A 26,415-nucleotide genomic window follows, 5' to 3' on the forward strand; every position below is an offset into this window, starting at 1 on the left:
ACGGGATGCAGAGAGTGGATTTACTGAAGCACTAGACTTTCATTTCTTATTTATCTAGCAACACGCTGCGTACTTCTCCTCATTGACCTTCTCCCAATGTATTGAGTTGAATTTGTCAGTGAACTAGTCCTAAATGCTAAATTTCATGTCCTGGCATGGAGCTGGATGTAGACACGAATAAGGGAAGTTTGTGATATGTAATTCAACTTCCTTTTTGCCCAACATGTTTTTTTTTTTTTAATCTGAAAGTGTTCACCACCCCCTAATCTGACTAATCGGGGACCGTCTCACTGCAGGGGAACTACATTACCTACCCACACCAAAGCCTGCCTGGCAAAGTTTAGTAAATCCAAGAGTAAAGGCTCCGGTGGTGCAGATGGCAGCTCCTGTACCGTGGTTTTTCTGACTCATGGTTGCAAAAAGAATCATAAAATTTGGTTGCAGTTCTGTCCTTATTGTTCGGTTTCATCACATCTTTGCATTCAGCTCAAGTTTTGGAGGCGGTGAAAGTGCACGAACGCAGGTGGTTAGGAAAATTGAGGTAGCTGCGGTGCACTAGACACGAAACAAAAGTCTTTTGACTGTAGATTAGTTTCGTGGTAAGGCACGCAATTTGGTGCTTAATGCCAAGTATGACCGAAGATGTAGTAAAATAAGTAAGGACTAAATTCACTGAATCATTTAGAATTTTTAAAGATTTTAGGGGGGATCAGGGGGGTGCCAATGAATAGCCAAACCGTACATTGATAAAGACGGCGAATTCTGAATGTCATTTAGTACAGTTTGACCATCAGAATCACTGTTTGGCTTCACAGTAAGTGGAAGAAATTCATATTCCTATGGTTTAAACTCTTAGGCCTCAGTGCTCTGTGCAGAAAGGAGAGTTTGCTAAGCTGATGCAGCTTAAGTAATAACTGTGACGCTTTCATCATAGTATTTGGCTTAAGTTTTAATCATTGCCGTCACTGCTGTGGTAGATTCACTTTTAGGCAGCATACCATACCAGGACAGGACAGGGGTGGCTCAATCATAGCAAAACTTCTATTCACAATTATTATGGATGCCAGAGAGATCTCACAGCTACACATTTGATCACTGATCTTTGAGCAAATCACATGTTTGGTGAACTTTAAGAAAACTTTTCTCTAAAAGATGGATTTCATGGACTGTAAATAAATTCCAGCTGGAGGGGAGAAACATTTTTGAATGCCAGGAGTTGATTGGTGGAGGTGGTGATCATCCAGTTGAAGCTGAGGCTTCGACTCAGAAGAGTTACGGACTGTGGAAACCAACTCGTAAGGGCAGCTGCAGCCAGTAGAAGAGTTGTACAACATGTTAGATGTGCACGGATTAGTAATCTGGAGACGAGGGGAAATACCTGCTTGACCAAGGGTCTCCAGCAAGATGCAAAGCCGGATCTCTAATCCTCACAAATGTGTCACTGAAGGGGTTCCTGGTGTGACAGCACAGGGCCCTCACCAAGCCTCTGTATGTGTTGAGTTCGAGGTGAGAATTTGTTGACTCATTGATGATCTCTCTGCTCTATGAGGCAGTGGTTGATTCATGCATACAAGTATAGACACAACACTGAACACTGTGTGCGCGCACTATCTAAAAGGTTTGATTAGAGATGCACATATTACAACTTCCTATTAATACTTTTGATTATTTTAAAGCTGTGATCTGGTGATTCAGCATGACAGCATACACATGCTGTCATAGCTATATTGATTCTTATGTGTGTATGTATATATATGCATGTATGTAAAACTTTATTTCAAAATATAGAAGTGGATCAGAAATTGGGACAACCACAACTGAACGTAAAGAAATAAACCGCAAACATGTTTCTATTTTTACTCTTAGCTATCATAAAATGAACCGACGGCTAACTTTACTGGATCCAATTCATTCCTTATATTTCTTTCACAAAACTTGGAGCAACTGACATCAGTTTTTTTTAACTGGTCAACGGTGAAAACATACAAAAACAAAAACAGCAACAGGTTATTTAGACAGCAGAAATGTTCTGCTCGACCCCATCACCTGTTTTATTGATTTGATCTATTGCGTTCGATTTTGTTCATGCGAGAAAAGCAGCGCATGGCGAATTTCAACTTGATTATTGTATGTTTTGGACTATTAAGTCATTAGCGTCTCATAAACTGGGCAGCTGAACTGAAACAAGTCACCTGTTAAAGTAGAAGCTGCAGATAATGGAGAGCTGTGTGTGTATACATCACCGAGCGGCTGACACTCCTCCGTCTTTCACCTTTCCGTTACGCATCGTCTGAGGTTATTATCGAAGGACGTTCAGATAATACAGATTTCTAGCTTTGGGTCATCCTAACTCAATAAAAAAAACTTCCACAATGAAGATGTGTGTCTGTTATGCACATGATGCATTCACTTGACTGGGAAAAACATTGGATTTATGAGAGCCTGATCTGCCATTCACCAGTCATAGCCCATTAAGCTGAAAATGGGCCTTTTGGCATCTGTACTTTTATTCCGCGGACCCCTGATTCATAAAGATGGGAAGCTAGTTCTGTCAGCCTTAAATTTTTGGTGAAGAAACGTTATCCAAAGAGAGAGAAACTGATGTAAGTTACCCGGTAGAGGCCTGAATCCAAATACTGAAAGTTGTTGACGATGTCGGATAGTCTTTTGTGTAAGTGGCGCTTTTCTTGTTCTCTGCAGCAACATAAATATCTGGAAAGAATGTCTGCAGTGCAAGTTACAAATAAGCCTGCAGTCATTAGTTTATTGGCTTATTACTTTGTGTTGACAATGTGGCAGTGAACTAACGGTGACAAATTTCTCATGTCTGACTAAATCTTCAGTCCTTGAGAGGAAAGTCGGAGACGGCCAGGTTTAATGAGGTCCTCAAACATCAGTGTGCTTTGGAAGATTGAGCAACAGTCTTGAAAAGGTAGTTTACTGCTGTGTCATTTAAGTTTCAGCAAACTAGTGGGACACATATTTTATCGTGAAGTCAGGAGACCTAAGTATTATTATTAATATTTTTATTATTATTATGCATCTCAGATGGCTGTGTAAACCCGCTTCATTTGTAAAACGTGTTTATTTGTCTTATGATTTCAGCTTATATTAATGTGGGCTGGTCCAGAAATAGCTTCAAGTAGAAGTTGGAGACTGTGTGTGATGTGGTGTGTGAGACTCATGATCCGTAGTGGCGAGTGCCAAGATTTGCAAATGTGGTGTTATTTGGGAAGGAGTCGAGGTGGATCCGATAATTCAACGCTGTCTTTACCTTCTGGCGGTATCTCCTTATTCTTAGCATGCTCAGCAGAAGCACACGTCACATCCTCCCTCTGCTGTTGTCATTTGTCAATTTCTTTCTTTTTCTTTTTTTTTTTTTGCTGTGTGAAACCTGCTGGATTAGCCTTAGATGTAGTACTTGGAGTCCTCATCTGTGATTCAGAAAACCCCTAAAAGAAGCCAGGGATTCTCTCTACAGAGTTGGAGCAAATGTTGATCTATGTGGACCTGGAAACCCACACAAGATGACTCGCTCTAGCCCTGTCCATCTTTTCTTTCTATCACGCATAGTTTGTTCCTTGATTTATGTTTCATTTAGTTTCTTCACTTATGTTTCTTTGTCTCTCTGCACCATCCTCTCCTGTGCTCTTCACTTAGCAAACAACACGTCTGTAGAGAATTCAGAAGAATGCATCTTGTTACTCAGATGAGTCATACTTCCTCTGGCCTGCGTGCCTCTCCCTCAGGGTGGATGAATGAGAGGGCGGAGAGGTTAGCTGGAGGAGGGGCTCGTTTGCTTAGGCGACAAGGTCTGTCTGTGCCAGTTGCCCAATGTAATTAAGAAAGCATCGGCTTGTTGGTCACAGGGCCTAAGACATTAGTTGCAGAGCTTTCTCAAAAATGCGGCCGTCCCTAGGTGACCGTTTGACTGATGGCGTTGACCAGGCTGAGTCACCGCCTTCACGAAGTAACTGTTTTGGAAATCTGAGTCCAAGCTCTGACCCCACATGTCAACTACGCTGCCAAGGTGCCGTGGCCCTGAGAGGAAAGCTCGGGGGCCCGGTTCTGGAGAGAAACAAGACTGCATCTGGAATCTGAGAAATGTCTCTGCCTTACTGGGGGAAATTTATATGATGGAATATAAAGTAGCATTCTCCTGCAGTTTCAAGGCTTCGGTTTTTCTCAGTGAACCTTGCTGCAGTTTTTATTTTTATGTGTAACACTCTTCTGCATTTATTTTGATTTGGTATTATTTTGTACCACAAAATCTCGAGTGGAAAGTTCACCTTGGGTACTATATAAAACCTATGAAATGGTATTCTAATACCATCAGGGCCTCTTTCAGCTCTAGTTCTGTCTCTCCCATACCTGCTCGTCTTGGTCTCCTGCCAAAACTTATGACTCACAGGAGACTGAGTGACCTACTTTCTTTTGTCTTCTAGGAGCGCCAAAATATCTTTTTTATTAGCAAGACAGTGCACTGGGTAAATATAAGTCAATTAAAATGCACTTAATGCACCCATTTTTGGATACAAGCACCTAAAGGCTGTGTCAGCATGGCAGCCACCTCAGAGAATTTCCTTTATTATCGCAGGCAAAGAAAATACGTAGTAAACAGTTTACCTTTGATATTTCATTAGAAGCAAACTGAGTTTAAGGCCACGGTGGTTTTCCTCGAGCCAATTAAAAATATAACTCATTTAAGAGCAGTTGCAATCTTACTGTATCTGCGTTATTTTGTAATTGTACCTTCCAGGGTTGCCAAAGATTATGGTTTCTACGTGTAGACGAGGCATTTGCATCGTTTAGAGTTGCCCGAAGGCCTCGTTAGTTTGTTGTAGTAACGATAGAGTTTCGGCTGCGCTGTAAGGGTAAAGTTTATTTTTATGTATTATGTGGACTAAGACGGAGGGTAAAGTTGGGTTAAAGAAGCGGTCTCAGACATGCCCGATTTGCAGTTGTCTACCTCTGAAAAGAAAACAAGGAAGCGATCACAGGCCACAAGACCGCTGAGATGTTTTGAGCTGGTTTTTGATTGGGAAGAAATGCAGCTTTGCTGCAGATGGAATTTATGCTGCACTTTAATGGCTAATTGCCGTTTTTTTTCGGCGTGTCATCTCTCATTGATGCAGAAACAAGCTGTGCTGTTGAATGTTTTGTATTGGCTGCTCTTTTGCCTTCTACAAGGCTTGGCTTCTTTGATATGTCAGTTTTGTTTTAGTCTGCCGCCTCATCTTGACACGATTGGCCTCGCTCACGCCAGCCTCCTGGAAACCCCCCGGCATGCCCGCCCCAGGGTGTGTGTTCACTCATTTATTCGGCTTCCTTTAAAAGACTGTCATGCCTCAACTTCCCTTCCAGTTTCCCTCCTCTTATTAGATGCAGGAGGCAGCGCAGCTTTTTCTTCTGAGAGACTGGGGCGTTACTGGTGTATACAGTGGGGGGTTAGGAAAGGACTGTAAGCATGGGACTTTAATGACTTAATGTGTGCTACGTGGCCCCCACCACACTGCAGCTAAATTCTGCTGGCAGCTCACAGTACCGATTTCTGCCTTGCAGACAGTCAAAATGATGCTCTGACAAAAGTGAGAATAATTGGAGAGGAACAAATTATGAACTCTTTGGTTAATGCTGATTGCTGCTTGGGTTTGTGCCTGATAATCCTCATCAAGTAATCCGAAATGACTTCCTTTTCGAAACTTCTATTTTATCTTGTATTTTCTTCCCTTTAAGAGGTCCCAGTGGAGAACCTATTTGACCACCACATTGGAATTTTGATTCTGTTTTATCGAACCTTTCGGGGGAAATCTTCCCGGTGCCCTTTTAAAGCCAAAGCCAGGAATTTCTCAGTCTAGTGGCACATCACCGTAGCAGCCTGTTCCTCTTATTTTTCAGCCGCCAAAGCACGTCTTTGTAATTTCCTAATTGGTAGAATCTCACAGCTGAATCAAGAGGCTGGGCTGCAGAGCAGAACGAGTGGTGCTGATGTTAGTTTTCCCTTTCTGTTCCTGGCTCGAGGACGAAATATAGCACAGAAAAAAAGAATTCTTGCAGAATCACACACGCACATTTTAATCACGAAAAGCTTATTTGTAGTTCAGTGACAAACGCTTTTCAGGGCGCGCAATTCAGTGTCAAAGCTAGAATTAGCCTCTACAATGAAATTTGATTATGATGAATGCATCTGAATTGCAACTCTTAGAGGTCACCTAGTGCTGCAGAATGAACATGACGTTACATTAAGTGCTCCATTGTATGTCAGAAACAAAAGGGATTAAGTGAAAATGAGTAAGTTATAACTGTATTTCACACGTTTGTGGCTTTATAAATCTCGACTAGAGCAGGGCTGCAATTACCATCAACACTTTTGATAACTGATTAATGTGTTGATTGTTTCTGTTATAGTGATTTTAAATTAAAAAAAAAAAAGAGAAGAAGATGAAAAACCCTCCGGCCATGTACAATGCTCTTTTGGACAAAGTAAAAAAAAATTATTATTTTGGTAAATAATTTCCCATCTAATAGATGAAGACCAGTACATTAGATTAGATTTAACCATTGTGTTGTATATTTGATATGTACATCAGGTTATTTTTCATATTTCTTATGTATAATAAAACATTTAAATGTATTTATTTTTAGTAAATAGTAGTAGTAGTGTCTGATGGACCTTACCAAAAGCAAAAGACTGTGAAATGTGAAAAAATTTAGCACTGCACATGCAACACGTGTGATGTGAAGCCAGTGTAATGTGAGTTGGGGTTGTGCAGTCCAAGGGAATTCAGATAATTCATAACAAAATCCTTGGAAGAGCGAATTGTGTCGGTGTGACAAAAAAAAAGTTTGCTCGGGGTGCTTCGCTCTCAGATGGCAGAGTGTAGTCATGTTAGATTGATGGTAGACCAGCTTTACCTGGCAGGGTTTGGACTGGATTTTCTGTTTGTTTAATTTCCGAAAGAGGTTTACAAGAGAGCTTGTTGATGTCTTTGACTTTCCGTTTTCTTCCTTCTGTTGTTGTTTCATGGCGATCGGCGAACAGTTTGGTGCATTAATGACACCTTTGGGTGGTAATAGGGCATCATCATCAAGACCCGTTAAAACAATGTATTCCCATAACATGACAATGATCACAAAAACTGATTTATTTCTTTACAATGGAATGACTATTCAAAAAGAAACACTTGACACTTGAGACGTGCCAAATTAGTTAGTTGCATGACTGGTCACAGGCAGACGTGAAAGAAGGAACACAACTTAAAGAGCTGAAGAGAATTCCTGGAGACTTTTTCTCCATTTTGCCTCATTTATTGCCAAGGGACTTGTTTTGTCTGTCTTCTTCCCCAATATTTTTTCTTCCTGTTAGCTGCCATTTGCCGATGACACTATGCAGACTAGTTCATTCGCTCCAAACCAGTTAACCTGATTTATATTTTCTTTGAAGCATGAGTTTAAGGATTGCTTTGCAAATGGCTGGAAACAACTTTGACATGAGATTACCACAATATTGCCGTCGAATTAGTCGAGCCACTGAACTTTTTGGGGGCACAAAAGCTCTTTCAAATCAGTTGATGGTAAAGATCGAATACTTTTTACTCACTGTGGCCGGCTACGTTCTTCACAAGTTGTACCGATTTCTATTATATTTGCTGTAATGCACATTCGCTGTTATCCTCGATTTGCTGCACAGGAGGGAAAGACCATCAGATAAAAAGATTTAGTTAAAAGATAAGGTAATTGAATTGAATAGGTTAAATAAAAGGTACTTTAGCCAACAGATTGATTTGAGAAACCTTCTCGGAAATTGATTTAGCTAATCCATTTAAGTTCTATCACAAGTATCTCATAAAAAGGGTGCAAGTAAACAATGGAAGCTTCATAATTCAATTCATTTATACAGCGCCAACTCGCTATAAATGTCATCTCAAGACTCAGTGCCACCGCTGTCACCACGTTAGCTTTGGTAGCTTTGGTTTTTGGTGTTTCACATTGTGTTAACTGTTTTCCCCTCTAAACAGACCGTCTTATTATTCCTTGATACAGCTTTTGGGCAGATGATTACGACAGGCTATATTTTGTGATGGGCCTTAAAATCAATAGTTTTAAGCCTTCTTTTGCACTAATCTTGTCATCGTATTTAATGCGTTAGGGTGAACTCGCAGTTGATTTCTAATACGTGCACGTATCTACTTTTGTCTGAACATGGAAGTGGATCTGAAAGTCTTAAAACAAAAACTAATTTCTAGGTTCCCAGTTTTAATTTCTCCTTATTTTATTTTTTCTGCCGAGTAAGACATCATATTCTTATGAGTCAGAGTCTTCTCACTTCATTAGTGTATATATGGTAGGGTTTTACTTGTGATTCCTTGTAATGCACTACATTTGTCTCAGACTGCACGACTGGATTGGTCATGTTTGTTTGTTGACTTAATTCTATGTTGACCAGGAAAATGATAAAAATAAGGCTGTGTTGTTGTTGTTGTGTTTCCTTCAGTGGGGAACAGAGCAGGTCAGATAGGACTCTCTGCCCCTCTCTTTCACTGTGACTCATGTTTCACGGCACATGATGTGCTGCTTTCACCAAGTGAGTCATCCTGTACAAAAAGGCCGAATTTGGAGAGCACCAGAACTGAAACACGAACATTCTCTTTCCCCATTTTATTTTATGTCTGTGACTTACTTAGCAAAGTGTTTGGCATTTAGTCAATCGGCATGGTTACCAATGCAGCTTGTCTTGGTCGTTTGATTTGACCACTGTACTTCTCCAAGGTTGGACTAACCCGATCATTTGTTTTGTTTTTTGGTGATATGTTAACATGATTAGTTACACCAAAACCAATGCATGTAAACATGTTAGTCTGACCAAAATCATACAGAATTGAACTTCTCGAAACCAGGCTAACGCACCCTAAAACTGTGTATGGGGTAAAGCTCTGATAGACTCAAATGGGTCAAATGGTCTAAGGTGCTCCAAACATGCTCCAAAGTTCCACTTTTTTTTCCTTCCTTTCCTTTCCTTTCCTTTCCTTTCCTTTCTTTCTTTTTTTTTTTTTTTTTTTTTACCCCTTTTTATAAAAACACTGAAGTGTAGTTGTACATTAACACAGCCAAATTTTGAATAAAGCTGCTAAACAATCAGCAGCATATTAATACTAGGTGTCAACTTGAGCTCAGGTAAAACATTTCCGGACTGTCACTCTGCTCTAATAAAATCTTGATTATTTTTTTTAAATTTATTTATTTATTTTTATTTTTATTTATTTTTTATGAGATGTCGCTGCATCTGACATACTTCAGAACCCATGCCAGCACAGGGAGAACATGCAAACTCCACACAGAAAGGTCCCAGAAAGGATTTTGAAGTGGAGGTGACGGTGTTAACCACCACACCTGCTTTCATAATGTTGACAGTTATGACAGTCCAAGCTGAGAACTGTAGTACAAAGAAAACAGGCAGATATAGAAGTGGTGTACTTTCAGATGCTCTCTTTGAACATACCTTTTCCTCTGCTTAGATACCCGCTGCAGCGATTATAACCTCTCGCTCCATATCTACGCTCAGTGTAAACAAAAAGGATTAAATTAGAAAACTTTTGCTAATGATAACTGTATATCTTACTTAAATCTTCAAACTCACACCATATCAGTTCAAGCTAATTTGTATTCTTATGGGTTAAAGACTTTATGATTGAACTTCTCTCCATCATCCCTTTTTTTACTTCACTTTTTGATTTACTGTGCAGTTCCTCGATGCATCCCAGCACTGATATTGCACAACAGACAGATTTATCCTTAAATCATGCAGTCCCTTTGAATTAAAATTAAGCATTTCAGCATGAGGTTTTTGTTGTGGTGCAGCATTTGAGGAAAGATGGTTTGTTCTCTTGAATGAATCACCCAGTCATTGCTGTCTTCGAAACTGATTGTGATAAATACCAGAAGACAGCTTCGAAGACCTTGACACTAGCATATGAAAGATACCCGGTGGTCTTAGGTGTGTGATCAGTCAGCAGGAATGGAGACTGATTTCACAGAACACAACTCGTGGCCTCATCCTTCCTAGTCGAGCAGTCTTGATTGGTAATGTGCAGGAAAAATGTGCTGAAAGGTAGATGTTTGTCTCCTGCATATAGATATATTTAAACTGAATACTGTGTCGCGTCTCGGGAGTGTATATATGTAGCTGTATTGATAAAATAAAATAATTATTGTATAGATATACATACATGTTTATGACCTCTCAGCAGTCTGCATTTATTGGCTGTCTTTGTCTTTGTCTTGGGCCCAAAGTGGAGCTCTTTCTGTCAGATGAGTGAAGCCCTGCAGTGGCAGCCACTGGGAGTTCTGTTTCATCTCCTCTCATACTGCTCTGGAGCAGACATGCAAATCCGCTGTAATGAGCGCAGCCTGTGTGGTGGTGGTGGTGTGTGGTGTGCGAGGACAGGGGGGGATGAACTTACAAATTTAAACCGGAGAAAGGGAAAGGTAGATGAAAAAGGTGAGACACAGACAGCCTCCCCAGATAGAAGAGCATGAGAATTTTAAGAGGTTTAGTGGAGGGTTATGGCATGAGCAGGGGAAGTGACAGAAAGTCTCCCTTCTTAAAGCCAACATTCATTAGCTTGCTGTGGCGGGCGTCTTCCCCGCGCTGTTGAAACGTCGAGGTAAAGATGCAAATGGTGCCACGTTAATTAGCCTTATCTTTTACACCACCAAAATGTGGTGTTGGGATGGGAATACAACTGCCTCATTATCATCATTGTTAGAAAATGTTAGTAGGCTGTTGGGTGGATTCTGCTGGAAGCAATGCACCCTAAAACGCTTGTTCTTCATGTAGGTGTGCAAGTGGAGTTTTGCAGGTGACTGCAAGCACGGTAATGTTATCTTTAACGTTAACTGATGTGCATCAGGAGTATTTCACATGCCATAGTTGCAGAGGTGTGTGAAGTGTATTAAAACCTCATTAGTCTGTGCCGGGCTGCTGAAATGTAATTTGATTCTCTCATAAAGATTTAAATCCCATGTCAGTGTTGGGATGCTTTGGCATGTCTCCATCCAATAATTTAGAGCAGTCAAGACTTGATGAGCTCTGCAGATCAATCGGAGGTTAACGGACTCTTCTCATGAGCTGAGATCTACAAGATGTCCTGGACTCTTAACCTCCCTCTGACTATTCACATAATTATTGAATTCATAGAGATCCAGAATGTATCAGCTGCAGGATTCAGGGGTCAGAAACTGACTTAGAAAACAATGTCTCCTTTAGTTCATATATTGACACTTTTACAAAAACAGCTTTGTGTTTTTTCTTGTCATGCATGACTGTGTGAAACACAGAAAGGAGGTGCTTGATAAGGCCGGCACATTTGAAAAAAACACTCTTTTAACTGGACCACCGTCCTTGATGTAGTCGTTAAGTTACTGGAGTGGTGACTTAAAAAAAAAAGAAAGTTTTTGATCAGGATTCGCTGCCGTTACAAAAATCTGGATTTTATTAGTTGAACTCAGTTGAACTGCCAGTGTTGTTGTTAATTGATTACTGGAAATAACGCCTCTGGTGGGAAGAATCTTGAGGGGTCTGTTTGGCTCAAACGAGACAAATTGTAGTACATTTTCTTATTTTACTTTATATATGACATGCAAAGAGTTGGTTTTACAAATAGTTGGCCAGTGTTGTACTGAAATTCTTGTTCTGAGATATCTGATGTCGACTCATCATGTGCAATGTCATGCACGCAGATTCTTCACCTTCCTCCTCTATAATGAGAGTTCCCCATTGGAAATGCCAAAGCCGATTTCACAATAGTAGAACAGAATCTCCTTCTGCCCTAGACTCCTATCTGACAACACTCTCAGATTGGTGCCTGAAGTTCCTGTGTGTCCAATGAGTTTCAGCTGTCTTGACGTACCCAGAGTACTGGGTGGGGGCATCATTGGAGTTCCTCAGGGTGGATTTGGGCTTTATTTGCCGCTGACTGGCATGAGGACTAGTGCTCATTTAGAGCTGAAGTGTGAGCGTCTCGGTTAACTGACATGAAGGTTTGATTGCAAGTTGATGAAAGAATATTGAAGTGTTAATGTTTGGGGAGGGGTCGATGTTTGACTCTCTTATTCAAAAGTTTAGTAGAGTGATCTTCTGCAATGATATTCATGGGCCTCAGTTATTTATTGTCTGTTGTAATCAGTGAATGTGATTAGTAAATTTAAACGATAGAGAGCATTCATCTGCTAATGTGACATGTCATTTTCTTTAAACTATAGAGAGCAAAAAGCTCCTTTAATGCCATCGTTTCTAAGATGGCGTTAAGACACCATCTTAGAACTGGAAGTAAAGTCCTGTAATGGTTGTTTTTCGTATGTCATGGCCCAGTGTACTCTGTCATCACCAAATGACAGCTGGGATAGGCTTCCCCCCCCCCCCCCCCCCCCCCCCCCCCCCCGCGGCCCTGAGTTGGATTAAGCAGGTATAGAAGATGGATGGATGGATCCAGGTGTTGTGCTCCAATCAATGCTGACTGGAGCCAGAACTGAAAAATACCAGTGACTGCTGCAAGGTCATTTGATGTGGGACTGAATGCAGATTACACACCTTCGTATCGCACTCAAAAGCCAGATATAAGCGGTGGTTTTACCAGTGTGAAAATGGCTTGTCTTATCTATGAAAATAATTTTAACAGCAGTTAATCTTTTTTTCTTAACAGGCAGCATTAAAGATGTGTTGTCCAGCTCTAAACTAATCTAACTGACACTTGAACTTGGTTTTAGTCATGTTTTTGCTGTGTTTTGGTTTTACTGTTGTGTCAAATTGTTGTCATATCTGTTGGAGCAGACTTGTACACAGACAGGCAGATAGGCAGACTGCTAATATACTGGAGTAACAATCAAATCTGGTCTTGTAGGTAAGGTGGTGGCAGCCAAAAACACCAAGCCTAACTCACATGTTTGCTGTTTATTAAGGTAAATCTTCTGGTTTTGTTATGACCTATTGTAGCTGTCATAAAGCAGTAAGCTCACAGTGATGAGTCTGTTTCTTTGCCAGTGGGCATTTTGACTGCATAGCTTAAACCAACAGTGATTGCTGCTACCTTTCCACCTTTATCCACACCCATATAAATACCAACATTGTCTCTAGGGAACCAAATTGATTGAAATTGTCTGGAACAGAGCATGGAGAACAGGAGAACAGGTATAGACACTGACGGGTGTCTTACTCGTGTGAAAACAAATTCTGGTCAGTTATTCCTTGTCATGGTGTAGACAGACTCCGTTTCACGTGTTACTCTACTTGTCTGTCCTTGTCAGCTGTAAATGAAAACCAAGCTGCTCCCAGATTATCATGGAAGTCATCTGGAGAATTCCCAAGGAATTTATTAGGCCATATAAACACATAGAAGTGACACACATAGTGACGCAAGGCAGCATTGGTAAATTCAGCAGCTAATCGGACTGCTTACTCGCTGTGTTTTGCAGCACTGCTTAATTTGTTTTGGTTGCAAATGTCAGTTCGGGTATGCTATAGTTTTGATCATTTGGGCTCATCTCATCTTAATATGGCGTCTACACGCACATACACTGACTGCTTATGGTTTTGTGACCTGCAATATATTGTGTTGGTATATGAAGAAGGAATTCCAGATGCTGGAGAATTCTGGTCAGAAACCTAAACTTCTTCTCTATTTCTGGCTGTTTTAGTATTGTTGATAATAGACTGAAAACAAGTGCGAAGCCTCTGAGTCGTGACTTTTCATCCCAGTAATAGGTTGTGCTGTTGTGCAATTTCCAATGCAGTGTGCATTATCACTCAGGGGGAAGGTCATAGATTTATGGTCGCTTCTCGGCCAAAATGTAAATGGAATGCACAAATATCATGCCTCTTAATCATAGATAGATTCTACTAAACGTCTTGCAGTGTATTTCTTACCCACTGGTTCATGTACGCAGTCCCACATCAGTAGCAGTGGAGCTGTAAGGCTCTGGTCTGCCATCAGTGGCCAAATCTTAGATTCTACACTTACAGACTTGTAGGTGTGTCCCCGCTAAGTTCGCATGGGCCAAGGTTTGTTTCATTGTCAAGCCGCCAAGTGTACTAAAGCTCTGAAAGAGGCTTTTCTAAGCCATTATGCATCCTTTTCTTGAGTTGGTCCATCTACAGACTTTACTACAGAACAAGCTCACAAATGAGAGGGAAATTGGGGCCATGCGACTTAATTAAACAATTAAGCGCACCAGGGCCTAATTTCTTTCTCTGTCATCTTCCATTTTATGAAAGACCACGAGGAAGCAACATTTTGGTGTGTCTTTGCATGCGTCTCTTGTAAGTGAGGCGGTATAAAAAGAGTCGACGTGAGCCTGTCCTCATAAGGACGGCAGATTGTTGTTTACCTGCGTCCAGGCAATGAGCAAAGGTCAAAGGCTTTAAACTGTCAGCTCATTTTTCAAAACGAACGATCATTTAGATTTTCCTCCTTACACTAAAGAGGCTAAGACTTGATCTCATAAGAAAGGAAAAAAAAAAACAATCCAGTCTTCCTGAAATTCAAATCTTGCTCACTTTAGAAGGTAAATGAATTGCAAACAAACGGCTGGAACGGCCAAACGTTTGTTGGGAAAACTTGCCAACTCAACCATAACCTTGAAACATCAGACCTCGTAAAGCAATACAACAAGCTTAGATGTATTACGTATGGGAGGAGGGATATACCAGCAGCCTTTTAAAGGCAGGAATCAGCTAATTCTGCCATGTTGTAGGTCTGAAGAAAGCTGATATTCAACATGTTCATGTCTCACATTGTTAAGAGAAAAAAACAAAACAAAGTTCAAGTGAATCAGACTCACAGAAACTCACAGACCTTTGACCTAACTAGTTTATTCCATCTTAACAGTATTTATAAAAAAAACTTCTGTCTGGAACTAAAAACTTGGCTAACAGAAATATCTAGATGCACTTTCATTTTAAAGCAGTGTGTTGATATGAAGGGATTCATTTGTGGCATCTGCAGTGCGACACAAAAAGAGAAATGTGTTGTGCTAAAGTAGATTTAAGTGGTGCTCCTCGTGGAAAAAGGAAGTTTGGGAACCTGTTTGTAGAGGTCTCTTTTTAATTAAACACTGGCTCAGGGCATGTTTATCATTTAGTTTCTGCTTTTGCTCGGCTAAAATGCATCAATCCCGTAACGTAATTTTCCCTCTCGTGCTTTGTTTCCAAGCATCACTTGCTGTCATGATGGTGTGCTCCATTCCTCCTGCTTAAACCTTTTTTTTTTTTTTGCCCTCCTTGACTTACACATTCAAGAGCTTGAGCTATAGCGTCCATTAAGTCAGTGAGGGTTCAGTAATTAAGCCTTTGGGTGGGTATTGGGATTGGGCCAACCTCTTGCCCAAGGACACTTTGGCATGTGGAGGGTCTTGGGATCAAACTGCATTTGTTGGCGAGCTTTATCACCTAAGCCACGGTAGCCCTAATATGCTCTGACACCTCAGACATGCTTTTATTTCTTATTCAGCTTACAAACCTTACAATAGTTGTCACTTCCACGGTTGCTGGTGTAGCTGCTTAGGTGTGACCTGTTACCACGGCTCGGTGAGAACGAGCGAGTGCGCTGTACACGTTGCATGTTGTCAGCGGGCTGTTATTATACGCAGGTAAAGGGTGACTCGAGGAGCATTTTAACGAGCCTGTACGGAGGTGCGGTAAACCAGTGAAATGGGACACGAGGAGTCAGAGAGCAGCGACTCAAAAGCTTAATGAAGAAGAGGCGTCCAGCTCCATCAGGCAGTAAACTCTTTAATATGCTGTTAATTATTGCTGAGAGATTGAAAATTGATTAAGAAGCTAAATGGATTTAATTATAACTCCAGCTCCAGTGCCGTCCTAAATAAAGGTGATCTGAGGCTTTACGTGAGAGGAACATCGTTAACAAATGAACAACACCTGTTTTAACGTTATTTGAATTTTATTTTTACTTTGTTGGTATGAAAGAGAGTGACTGTTATTACAGATTCTTCTTTCAGCTCCAGCTTTAGAGCTTCAAGTGCTGATCCGCTATGTTTGAATTTGAAATTCATGACCTGATTCCTGCCCTGTGTTTCTCCCTCTGAACATGCGTTGGCCACTCTCACTACACCCCTGGGTTACCTAGCATGGTTTCACTTTGTCACAAATGAAAATGTGCTCACACACGTTTTCTTTCAGAGAGAAATGACGTCTACGCGTTAAACCGAGCCTTATTATGTCCTACTTCAATTACAGGACCAAAGAAAATGGTCCCTTAAGCATCGCAGTACACTTTAGATACATCTAAGTTAGATATAAGTTATATTTTTGTAGGGATGAGTGTTAAAAAACCAGTACTAAATTGGTACTGACTGGTTACGAAGTACCAATAAGCTTCAGGACTAAAGGTGCTGCTTGAGGTTTCTGTAACTTTGATTCAGCCTGACGGTCCAGTAATCATGACTGAGCTGTTAGCGTCACACAATTACCTTTGACTTACACGTGTGATTATTTTCTGTTTGTCTCGTCATGGTCAAACTCTCAGAGGTGTGGTCGTTAGTCCACTTTGAACGTAGTGTGGCAGCTGTTTTGGTTATCTAACTGATCTCGCTGCTGATCAAACTGCAGGGAGATCTTTCTCGTAATATGTTGTAACACACTATGTTGGAGCCAGGTCTGTTTAGCTGTGTACTACAGAAATGCTTTGCATATCTGTATTCTTAGCACAACATTGGCAAGTACCACAGTAGGAGATGACAAGCTTGTGCATAGTGAGGTTTTCAAATGCTGGCAGCGGCTCACATAATGGTATCAGTTCATATAAACAGACGAGTGTGAAGTATAGTGAGCAAAGCAGATAGGTCTGTACATTAGGGAAGTTTCATTGAGCTAACAATGAGCAGCAAGTGTGTCTGATTGTATGCAAATAAAGATTAAAGTATACAGACAGCATGATATCCTCACTAAGTTTTTATTAATGCAATAAAGAAAAATTACAGAGCAAAAGACGGAAAAGGCACGAGTTAAAACTGTCATCTGGTGATAATGTTTCCCTTCTGTGGGAAACTTCCTGCATATTTACAAGTTTGGCTTTAAGTTCTAGATCGTAGCATCAAAATTGTTGATAAAACGCCACGCAATGTAATCAGATTACTCGTTCACTGTCACATAAGACAGAGAGGAGCTGTATATCCTCAGCTAAAATGCAATCAGTGAATTGTCTTTAAAAAAAACCTCTTTGTATGATTTTTATCAAAGGTTGCTACATTATTTTCTTTTACCTAAGTGTGACTGAATGATTAATTTCTTAACCAAGGTGAGAGCCGAGAGGGTTTTGATTGTTGACTTTTGGCCGTTTGCTTGCAGAAAAAGGCAGAAAAGCTACCGTGCTGGATTTTATGGAACGTCATAGATGGTTGTGGTGCTGGCAAAAGGAAGACCCACTTGATTTTGGTATAGATTGATATTGATAACTTTCATTAAGATTACAAACAACAGCTTTGACCTTGGTGGAGGATGGGCACACTCTCGGTGTGTTATCATTGATTGAATTCAGCATTAGGTCTGAGATGGGACTTCATATCTGTCTTATTAACAAAAAAAAAGGTGACAAATTGTGCTCCCAGATGGACCAGACCTTTCCTGACTTCAGTTTTTTTTGTGGAAAACTGATAGATTTATTACCTCGATTAAACAGATTAAGCTAATTTTACACCACTGTTTGTTGTTGATATGAAATATTGAGCCAAACTGCTTTCAGTCGATGCAGATGAGGGTAGACCTTGAAGATCGCCACCTAATGCTTGTTCTGCCAGTTCCTTAAGTGGTCTGCTTGTGATTCAGCAGCAGGATCTTTGCAGTCTGCCAGACTGGCATGGAATCAACCTCCCAGGGGGACTGTGTTAATGCGGGCCCCTAGGCCGTGGGACTTGGGTAATTGGGTTCGCATGGTTGGTGTCAGGACACCCTTGCCACCTTGAAAACAAAGGCCACCTCCCAGGCAAGCTGTTAGGGATACAGAGACATCCCCCATGATCACTGCTCTGATTCAGTGGAAAAGGCTTTTTCCATCACTGGAATGTCTTGTGTCTTTGCATTGACCTTCCAGATTGCACAGCGAGCTGGGGACTGGTGCTTCCCTCAGCTGTCTAGACCTCTCTCACTGTCTCTCTTTATGTCTGTATATCCATACCAAATCCATACTAGCATGTCATGTGGTTGACTGTCGAGACCATATCTCTAATATCTAAGATCCATGTTTCTCTCTCAGTTTGGCTGTATTTGGATGTAGGGGTTACAAACCCTGTTGCTTGCTTTGTGGCCTCTCCAGACAGCCTGAAGCAGCTCAGCTGATCCCCAGACGGCTTTCATATCTTTGATCCTCCACGTCTGGCCCGCCTTACACTGTTTGCAGCAGCTGGGTGGTTTTTGTCTTTACTACATGTTTAGGAGACTTCCTCTTTTTTTGGCACCGTCTCATAAAACAAAGGTGTCGCTTGCCGTTTTTTTCCTTTTTTTTTCGCTAGGTTTGATGGCTTTGAAGAATCTTAGGCTGTGGGCTTGTCGACAACTCTCTCTCCTCAGCGTTTAATTGCCCCACAGCCACAGTTGTGCTCTAGACTGATTGGCAGAATAATTATGGACTTGATTTGTTCAACCACAGGCGAAGCGGGATTGAGGGGGTAAGGGAGCAAAAAGAGCATGCATACGCTTTTCTAAGAGAACAGCAGAGAAGTCTGTCTACCTGAGTCTTAAAACCATATTTAATACAATGTGGCCTACTAATAACAGTCACACATGGCTTGCCTTGTAAAACATGCACATTCTGTAAGCAGCGAAGGTCCTCGGTCGGCTCTCCTGTATGGCGCAGTAAGCTGAACAATGTGCTCAGCCGCGTGAGCTGTGAAGCGATAATTGACACAAGCTAAAAATGCAAGTAAGGACTGGGTTATTAATGCTTTCTTCCTGGGGGTGGAATCAGCAGAACCATTAAGCCTTTAATTGAGAGGGAAGACTGACATTCAAAGCTGTTGCCTTGGCATTGCTGTTACCACCTTTTTGCTTTTCAATGAGGACGAATCTTCGAGTAGTCGGCTGCATGATGGCAGAGCTCACGTGCAAACGCAATATAGAGACACGCTGCTATTTTAGTTTGAGAGAGCTCAAAAATAACTCCTTAAGCCTTTTGCCTACAGGGGTGGAAAAAGGGAAGAGTCTCTCTTTTGACTGAAGGGCAGGTGAGCACAGTTCCCACCCCTCCTTGTTTGTACCTTTTTGCGAATCGCTAGGAAAACAAGGGCTTCTCCCACGCCTGTTATAATACTGTTGATATGGAAGGTATGACCCAGGTTTCAGTCGAGAGTAAAGATGCCAAAGACTTGTTACCAGGTTACATCACTGTTGTTGTTGTTGGGAGTGCATGTGCCAGATCTTCAGGCATAAGAAGGAGCATGCTTAGTGATTCCCCTCCCTTTTGCCAAGTAACAATCACACTACAGGAAGATTCTTGTCATAATGAGCTTACTCTCGCTTTGCTGGAACTCTCTACACATACTGAAGTGTGGGCAGCATTTAACAATCACCGGTATAAATATTTATTGTGGTTTGTTTAAAGCCTAGTGACATTATTTTTAATGCAACATTCGTCATGTTCGCAGTTCTGAAGAGGGATGTACAACATTAGAGTCATCACAGGTCTTAATGGTTGTGTCTCTCGCGCCAAGCAGACGCACGCTGTTGGAGTGTTACTCGTGACGGATGCATGACTGCAGTAAAAGGGGATTAATCGCGGAAATTGCAGATAAGTGCAGGGGAGCACTGGCCTGGTACCTATCAACGGTCTTCTGTCTGTAAGTGGGAGTGAAAATGTGAGCTGAATAGCCGACTCTTTCCTCAGAGAGGAAATGACAGTAATGCACAGGTATTGGAAGAGAAGTTCTTCTTCGTAAGCAGCTAGATGGTGTTGGTAGAGAATTAGATGGGTTAACTGTAGCACAGTGGGAAAATGTAAATGTGTATACCTCTGAAAATTTGGTTCCAGTTTTTGTCAGCTTAGATGAAAGAGTCGACCTCTGAAATGCCAAAACCTCCATAGAAAATGATTGCTACATTATTATTTGTTTTATTTTCCTTTTAACCCCGCTCTCAAGTGGGAGCTGCAAGCTGATTTGTCTTTCTTTGCTAAAAACGACTTTCGCTGTAATTTAACTGGTAAAAGCCAATTTCATTCACCCTTTTGTTTTTCCTCCTTCCCTTCATGGTGATTCTGGTACTTCTGCTTTAGTGTGCGTACTTCCTTCTTTTCTGCACGTCTTTCATTCATTGCATAAAGGTTCTATGTGACAAGAGTTAAGTGAGCTTTTTATAGTATGTTTTTTATTCTATAGGCAGTAACACAAGTCTTGACACCAGCGTTGACGCTGACTTGATTTAATGCTGAGAGTTTATGCTGGACATTGGACATCTGCACATCTCGGGTCCAGATTGCGTAACAAAACACAAAAGCCCTGGTTCTAAGTCACTGAAAGCTGCAATAGTTTGTAATTTGCTCCTCTTGTTTCCGAGTTGAGATGAAGCTCTGACAGGTGCGTAACGTGGTTTCCGAAATATGTTTATTCAACTTCAGAGAAGTTAAATGTGTTTCCAAATGCCAGCTCTGACTGTGATATAGACAATAGACTGTTGGGGCACTTCACCGCTGTTTTTCCAAGTTCCTAATTTTGCATCGCATCAATGCAATCTTATCAGTTATCTGCGAATCGATTCGGAGTTTCCCCACATCCGCATCTCGGCTCATTGGGGATTAGCATATTTCCCCCATTTATTTACATATATCTACATATACGCTACTCTTCCATTCTGTCTCAAGTAGTGTCTGAATTAAAACTAGTATCAAATTGGTGTTCATGTTCTGAAAAGTTGAAGACTTTTAAGTGCCATTCACTGTAGCCATACCACAGTTGAAATATTAATTTCACCCGGGGCCATGCATTGTTTGGAGTACTAAAAGTTTTAAGTGCCTGCTAAGTAGAGACATCAATTTTGCAATAGTGGAGAGGGGGGGGGGGGGGGGGCGGCACTAATTTTATGACACAGATGCTGACTTGCATCTCTGTACACACTTGCTTAACATGATGGAGTTGACGTAATCTGCCATGTTGTGTTGAGTAATCCCTGGTTGTTACTCAGTTTGTTGCTTCATTGGGGATTCTTGAACAAAAGAGAGCCTGGCACATGTATAATAACCATGCTGTCAGTTCGACTGAATCACTCCAGACTTAGCGGCTGAAACACAAAACACAATCGGTGATTTGCTGTCAGTGCTCTTTGGCAGCGCCGCTGATGATAAGTCCTGTCAAGAACTTGGGGAAATTAAGATGTTTCAAAAACGCTTTCAATTTTCCATTGAGAGCTAAATCTACCATTAATCCCGAGAGGATAAAGAAACTTCTGAGTGTTGAATAGAGAATGAATTTGACCATCCATTTCCCCCACTCAGCCCTTGAAAATACTCTTGCTGCTCTTTTCTAAAAACAAATTAAAGTCGAGAGAGAAAAAGAGGTTTTCTTTTACTGATGATGACAGCGACGGGACCCATTTTTTTCTGAAGCCAGATCAAAGCGGCTCGCTGCGTGGCATCACATTCTGTTCTCTTTGGCATGAGGTCTTAAAGCCCGAACCCTCATCCCTCTTGGGCATATAACCGTTGCCACTTTCTCCTCTCTGCCAAGCCTGATGCCATCTAAATTGTGCCCCTCACCAGCACCCATACTCTTTTATCTCCTCCGTCTTTTATGCTCCTCTAGCCTGCCTCCTGGGAACTTCTTAGCCCACCCCCAGACTTGCTGGTGAACGTACTCAGACAGTCCTTCCTGATGTAGCAGCAGGCTTGGGCTTGTCCCACAGTCTGAGTAATGAAGGCGGGTGGGTGGGGGTGATCTTACTGCCTGCTTGTGTTGCGCTTTATCACTCCTGCCACCGCCCAGGTTTCCTAATTAAGACAGTATTTTGGCCCTGAAGATTCTGAAGCAGCTGGATCATTAGCATGCAAGGTCAAATGGCATGTGTCACCCCTCGTCCTCGTCTCATCACCTCTGACAGACACCCGCTTGTTGACACTTTTCCTGAGAATGTTTCCTTTTTTAATGTACTCAAAGAATATTGAAATTTACATGATCTGGATTGTTGAGCAGTAGTTCTTTTTTTTTTGGTTAACTGAAAGATAGTCAACGTTAGTTAATTAATAGTTTCTTTATAGGTATAAATGTCTAATATGGTTTAATCATGATGTAAATTTGTGTTTTATTCTGTTTCCAGTGACATAATTTAACATCTCAGTGTTTGGACTCCCGACAAACATCAAATTGGGTTACTTTCTGAAACATTGTGATCACTTTTTTTTCCTTTAATCTGTAGAAGCAACAATTTATAGATGAATCAATAAAGTTCTAATTAAATGATAGGAACAGTTTGGGATATTTAGTGATCCGAGGCCAGCTTAATATTTACAGTGCAACACATTTCTTTTTATTCATTTAATGGCTAAATCAAAAGGATGATAACTCCCAGAACAACATAAAAAGTTGTTTTAGATCTGAGTCAGTTCAAAGGGGAAACTCGCTGTCATTACCAGCTAATGAGTCACCTTCATTTCAGTTACAGGGTGGAGAAAGCTTGGGCATATTTGTTTATCTTTTTCGTCATGAGGAACTTAGTCTGGCTCTCCTGACTGAGGCAGCTCATTCATCAGTCTGTTGTTGACTGCCGGGGTTGGAAAGTTTGCCTTTAAGCCTTTGAGCAGTCATGCTACAAGTGTGAATGCAGCGAGGATACTGGTGTACAAAAGCTCATAAATACCCAGCTTTTTGTGTGAACAGGCTAAAGTGAAACTGCATGAAAAAAAGAATGTTTTGGTGAAGTTGGAATCTGTTGCAAAGGTGACACACATACACAGTTGAGTCGAGCTATGGTTAGAATTGGACTTTTAATTGGACGACCATCTGACGTTAGACATTCTGCTGCTTCTGACTTTCTCTTTGGCAGACCATAGTACAGATGAATGGCATTAATGGGGATTTTTGTCAAGATGATGCAGCGGTTTTAAAATCAGGAATTTGTTAGAGCAGAGCGACAGTCGAAACGTTTCGAGCAACCACAAGTTAGCATAAACTCTTAAAAGGCTGCTTTTTGATCACATTTTCAGCTGTATTTAGCCATCTGACAAAATTAATGTGTACATAATATAAAGTCCCACTTCCCTACATTTACTAAAAGATGCAAAAAGATGGAAGTTTGGAGCGTGTGCAGGGCGCAGAGGTCTATTTGGGAGTTATTAGATCTCCAGTCACATTATCTGTGTGAGTTAGTCCGGTTTTGAAAAGATGCATTTTGCAAGTCTGCTTGTGGTTGTACTAATTCCATGATTATTATTATTATTATTATTATTATTATTATTTATTTATTTTTTTTTTAGTGTCCTGTAAACTTGCTTAGTGTCAAAGTGTGGATAAAGTCTCAGAACAACCACCTAAACTCCTCAAACATCTCCACTTATTTATGGTCTGTCTTCTTTTCCATGTTTAAAACATTCACTGTTTTCATAGCTGCAGTTTTCCATCACCTTTATCTTTCACTGAGATTGTTTTTTGGGGGGGGATCTCACTTTAGAAATAGATTAGAAGATTAAATTAGATTAAATGAATAATGATGTCAATACATTTAACACCACCCTAAAAAAAAAAAAAAAGAAAAAAGGTGCCTGATGAAACTCATCCCTGATTATGAGGGAAGATTTCAGACCATTGCCATTAATGATCTCCTGGCACCAGATTTGTTTTTTCCTCTCTTTGAATTTTGTTTGGCTGTGCAAAAATGCCTTCATCATCTGCTCTGCTTGTGCACGATAATGCCGGATATTGAATTGGCTGCTGGGCGCTTGCTAACCCCTGCTGTGAGAGATCAATTGAAAGGGACCACTATAAAGCGCTTCTGTCTGACTGATGCTGATGGAGCTCGCCCAATTACGGAGTTTCTTAGTGCTCCTGTTGCATCTCATATCAATGTTGGACGCCTATAAAATTATCTTTTTTTTTTTGTGTGTGTGTGTGACTATTGACAAAACAAATATGCAAAAGAAATCATTTAAAAAAAAAAGTGTAAAACATGTCAAAACTAATTTGAAATTTTAGATACTATTTGAACATGTAATGAGATGAATGTTGCAGAATCTGATTCGTTTACGTACAAGTCTTTTCTTTCCTTACTGATATTGTATGTGACCTTTTCTGGTCCGTTAGGATTGTTTTTATTCCCAGCCTGATGGTGCACACTCAAGCTTCCAAATGCTCACACAGAGACTTGCGCTGAAAACACTCACTTGTGTGAGCATGCTTAGTCAAGAGAAAAATCCCACGATTTACTTAGGACTCCTCATTCTCCTGTTCTTTGTCCCCCCCGTCCGCCTCCCTCAGACATACTGCAGTGTCATCTTGCTCAGTTTCTTTTGCCTCCATACATTCTCATGTTCACCTATGTTTGTAACTTTTGGCCTCTCTACTCTGCTCGTCTATTTTAAGACGGGGATGGCAGTGTGCCGACAGGGACAGCGAGACGGGTTGTTGGCTGCGTGCTTTCTGCAAACACGACTAATGCGCACATCGCAGAAGCCAGTTTGCAAGATGACGCTAGTTGGCTTGTTTACGGCAGAGGCTCCGTTTGGGGGAGGAAGGGGAGGCAGAAGCAGGCGAGCAGCAGGGAAGAAAGTAGAGGGCGTTTACTACCCTCAAGAGAGTTGGAATTCCTCCTGAGCCATTCCCCCATTTGGCTGGCAGTTGTGAAAACAATTGCTTGGCATTTACTCTCTGTGCAGATGGAGTCCCAGTTATGAGTCAGCTTTGAGAGCAGCAAGTGGTGGAGAAAGTGCTGGGCTTGAGATCTCCTGCACAGAAAGTATAAGAATACTTCACAAACAGACTGTTTATTGTGTGCAAACTCTACCGAGCATATCTTTTTATTCCCCTCCTCCATTTTTAAGTTGCTCCTTTAAAGAAAGACCAGCTGACTAATAAGAGCCTGTCTCTCTCCTGTTTCTCCAGAGTTGACCCACAGAAGATGCTCCGCTAACGTCCTGAGCTGAGGGGTCCTGGTTTCATCCCCACTCAACTTCATCTTATCTCACACCTGGAGCGCTTTTTGATTAAGCACCTACAGTAACCTCCACCTCCACCCTTTCCCCTTGCCCAGTCTGCCGTCACCATGACGTCGGAGCTGGAGAGCAGCCTGACCTCCATGGATTGGCTTCCTCAGCTGACCATGCAGGCAGCCATCCGTAAGGCTGATGCCCAGAATGCCCATGGGCAAGGCATGGGCAAGAAGAGTACCCTACTGGATCATAACACCACGTTGGATCAGGACGAGGTTCAGCAGCACAAGGACGGCAAGCCTCCCTACAGCTACGCCAGCCTTATCACGTTTGCTATCAACAGCTCGCCAAAGAAAAAGATGACCCTGAGCGAGATCTACCAGTGGATCTGTGATAACTTTCCCTACTACAGGGAGGCGGGCAGTGGCTGGAAGGTAAGGAAAGGGAAACATCCACACTGAATCTTACACAGATACAAATAGAAGTTCCTTTCGAGCTGTTTTGAAACAGCAGTGAAGGGCTAAGGTACAGATAACACAGTCGGACAATGCTGCGACCCATTCATCATTGCACAGATTTGTTGACAACAAGTACAAATCATTCGATCTTAATTGCTGTTCAAAGCTACATTGACTGACCTTTTGGTTTGTGTCAGTTTCTTTATTTTGTATTGTTCGGTTCTGGAAATCCTCCTTTGGCCGTACATTTTGTAATAAGCGGTTGACAGCATTTGTATAAGAGTTTAAATGGATGTTCTCTGACTTAAATGATTGTTTTGTTGGTGCTGGACATTTTAAACACACGTGCGATGCCAATGGTAATCACCATTGTTGTATCCTGGAGAGCTGAGAGAGAAACTATGAGTGTGCCAAATCACACTAAGTGCCTTGCTCCTCTGAATGAAAAATGGTGCAGCCCTGAGAGAACGATATGAAGTGTAAAACTCTGGATTAATATTCAGAGAAGTGGCCCCTATCTGTGTGAACACAGACTAAATAGCCCATTCATGGGTGGTATTATTCATTGCAGATGCCTTGATAGGAGAAGGCCATTATGCAGAAGGAGAAAGCCAATGCTGTGTCATCATCTCAAGGAGCCCATGATATACTGAGATGAAGCTATGCTGATTGCCTTTTAAAGAGCCCAGATGGAAATTGATATTAGAATGAGTTTTCCAATCAGTCGACGTTTATTGGAAATAGAATCTTAGGCACTCCTTTATTGCAGTCAGACAAGATGTATGAAGCCCATTTCCTGGGGCGACAAGATCTGGCATGTGTAC

At 41.3% G+C, this 26,415-nt stretch overlaps 1 protein-coding gene across 1 annotated transcript in view; it reads left to right on the plus strand.

Moving 5' to 3' along the window:
• Window positions 1–26,415, plus strand: part of foxj3 (forkhead box J3) — a 72,608-nt gene that overhangs the window by 4,317 nt on the left and 41,876 nt on the right. The window contains exon 2 of the mRNA XM_072381945.1: window positions 25,087–25,567. Coding sequence (XP_072238046.1) covers window positions 25,247–25,567 — 321 coding nt within the window. The 5' untranslated portion in view covers window positions 25,087–25,246. The remainder of the gene's footprint in view (window positions 1–25,086; window positions 25,568–26,415) is intronic.

Source organism: Leuresthes tenuis, unplaced genomic scaffold, assembly GCF_036924035.1.
Source record: "Leuresthes tenuis unplaced genomic scaffold, fLeuTen1.0.hap1 SCAF_3, whole genome shotgun sequence".
NCBI classification, from domain to species: Eukaryota; Metazoa; Chordata; class Actinopteri; order Atheriniformes; family Atherinopsidae; genus Leuresthes; species Leuresthes tenuis.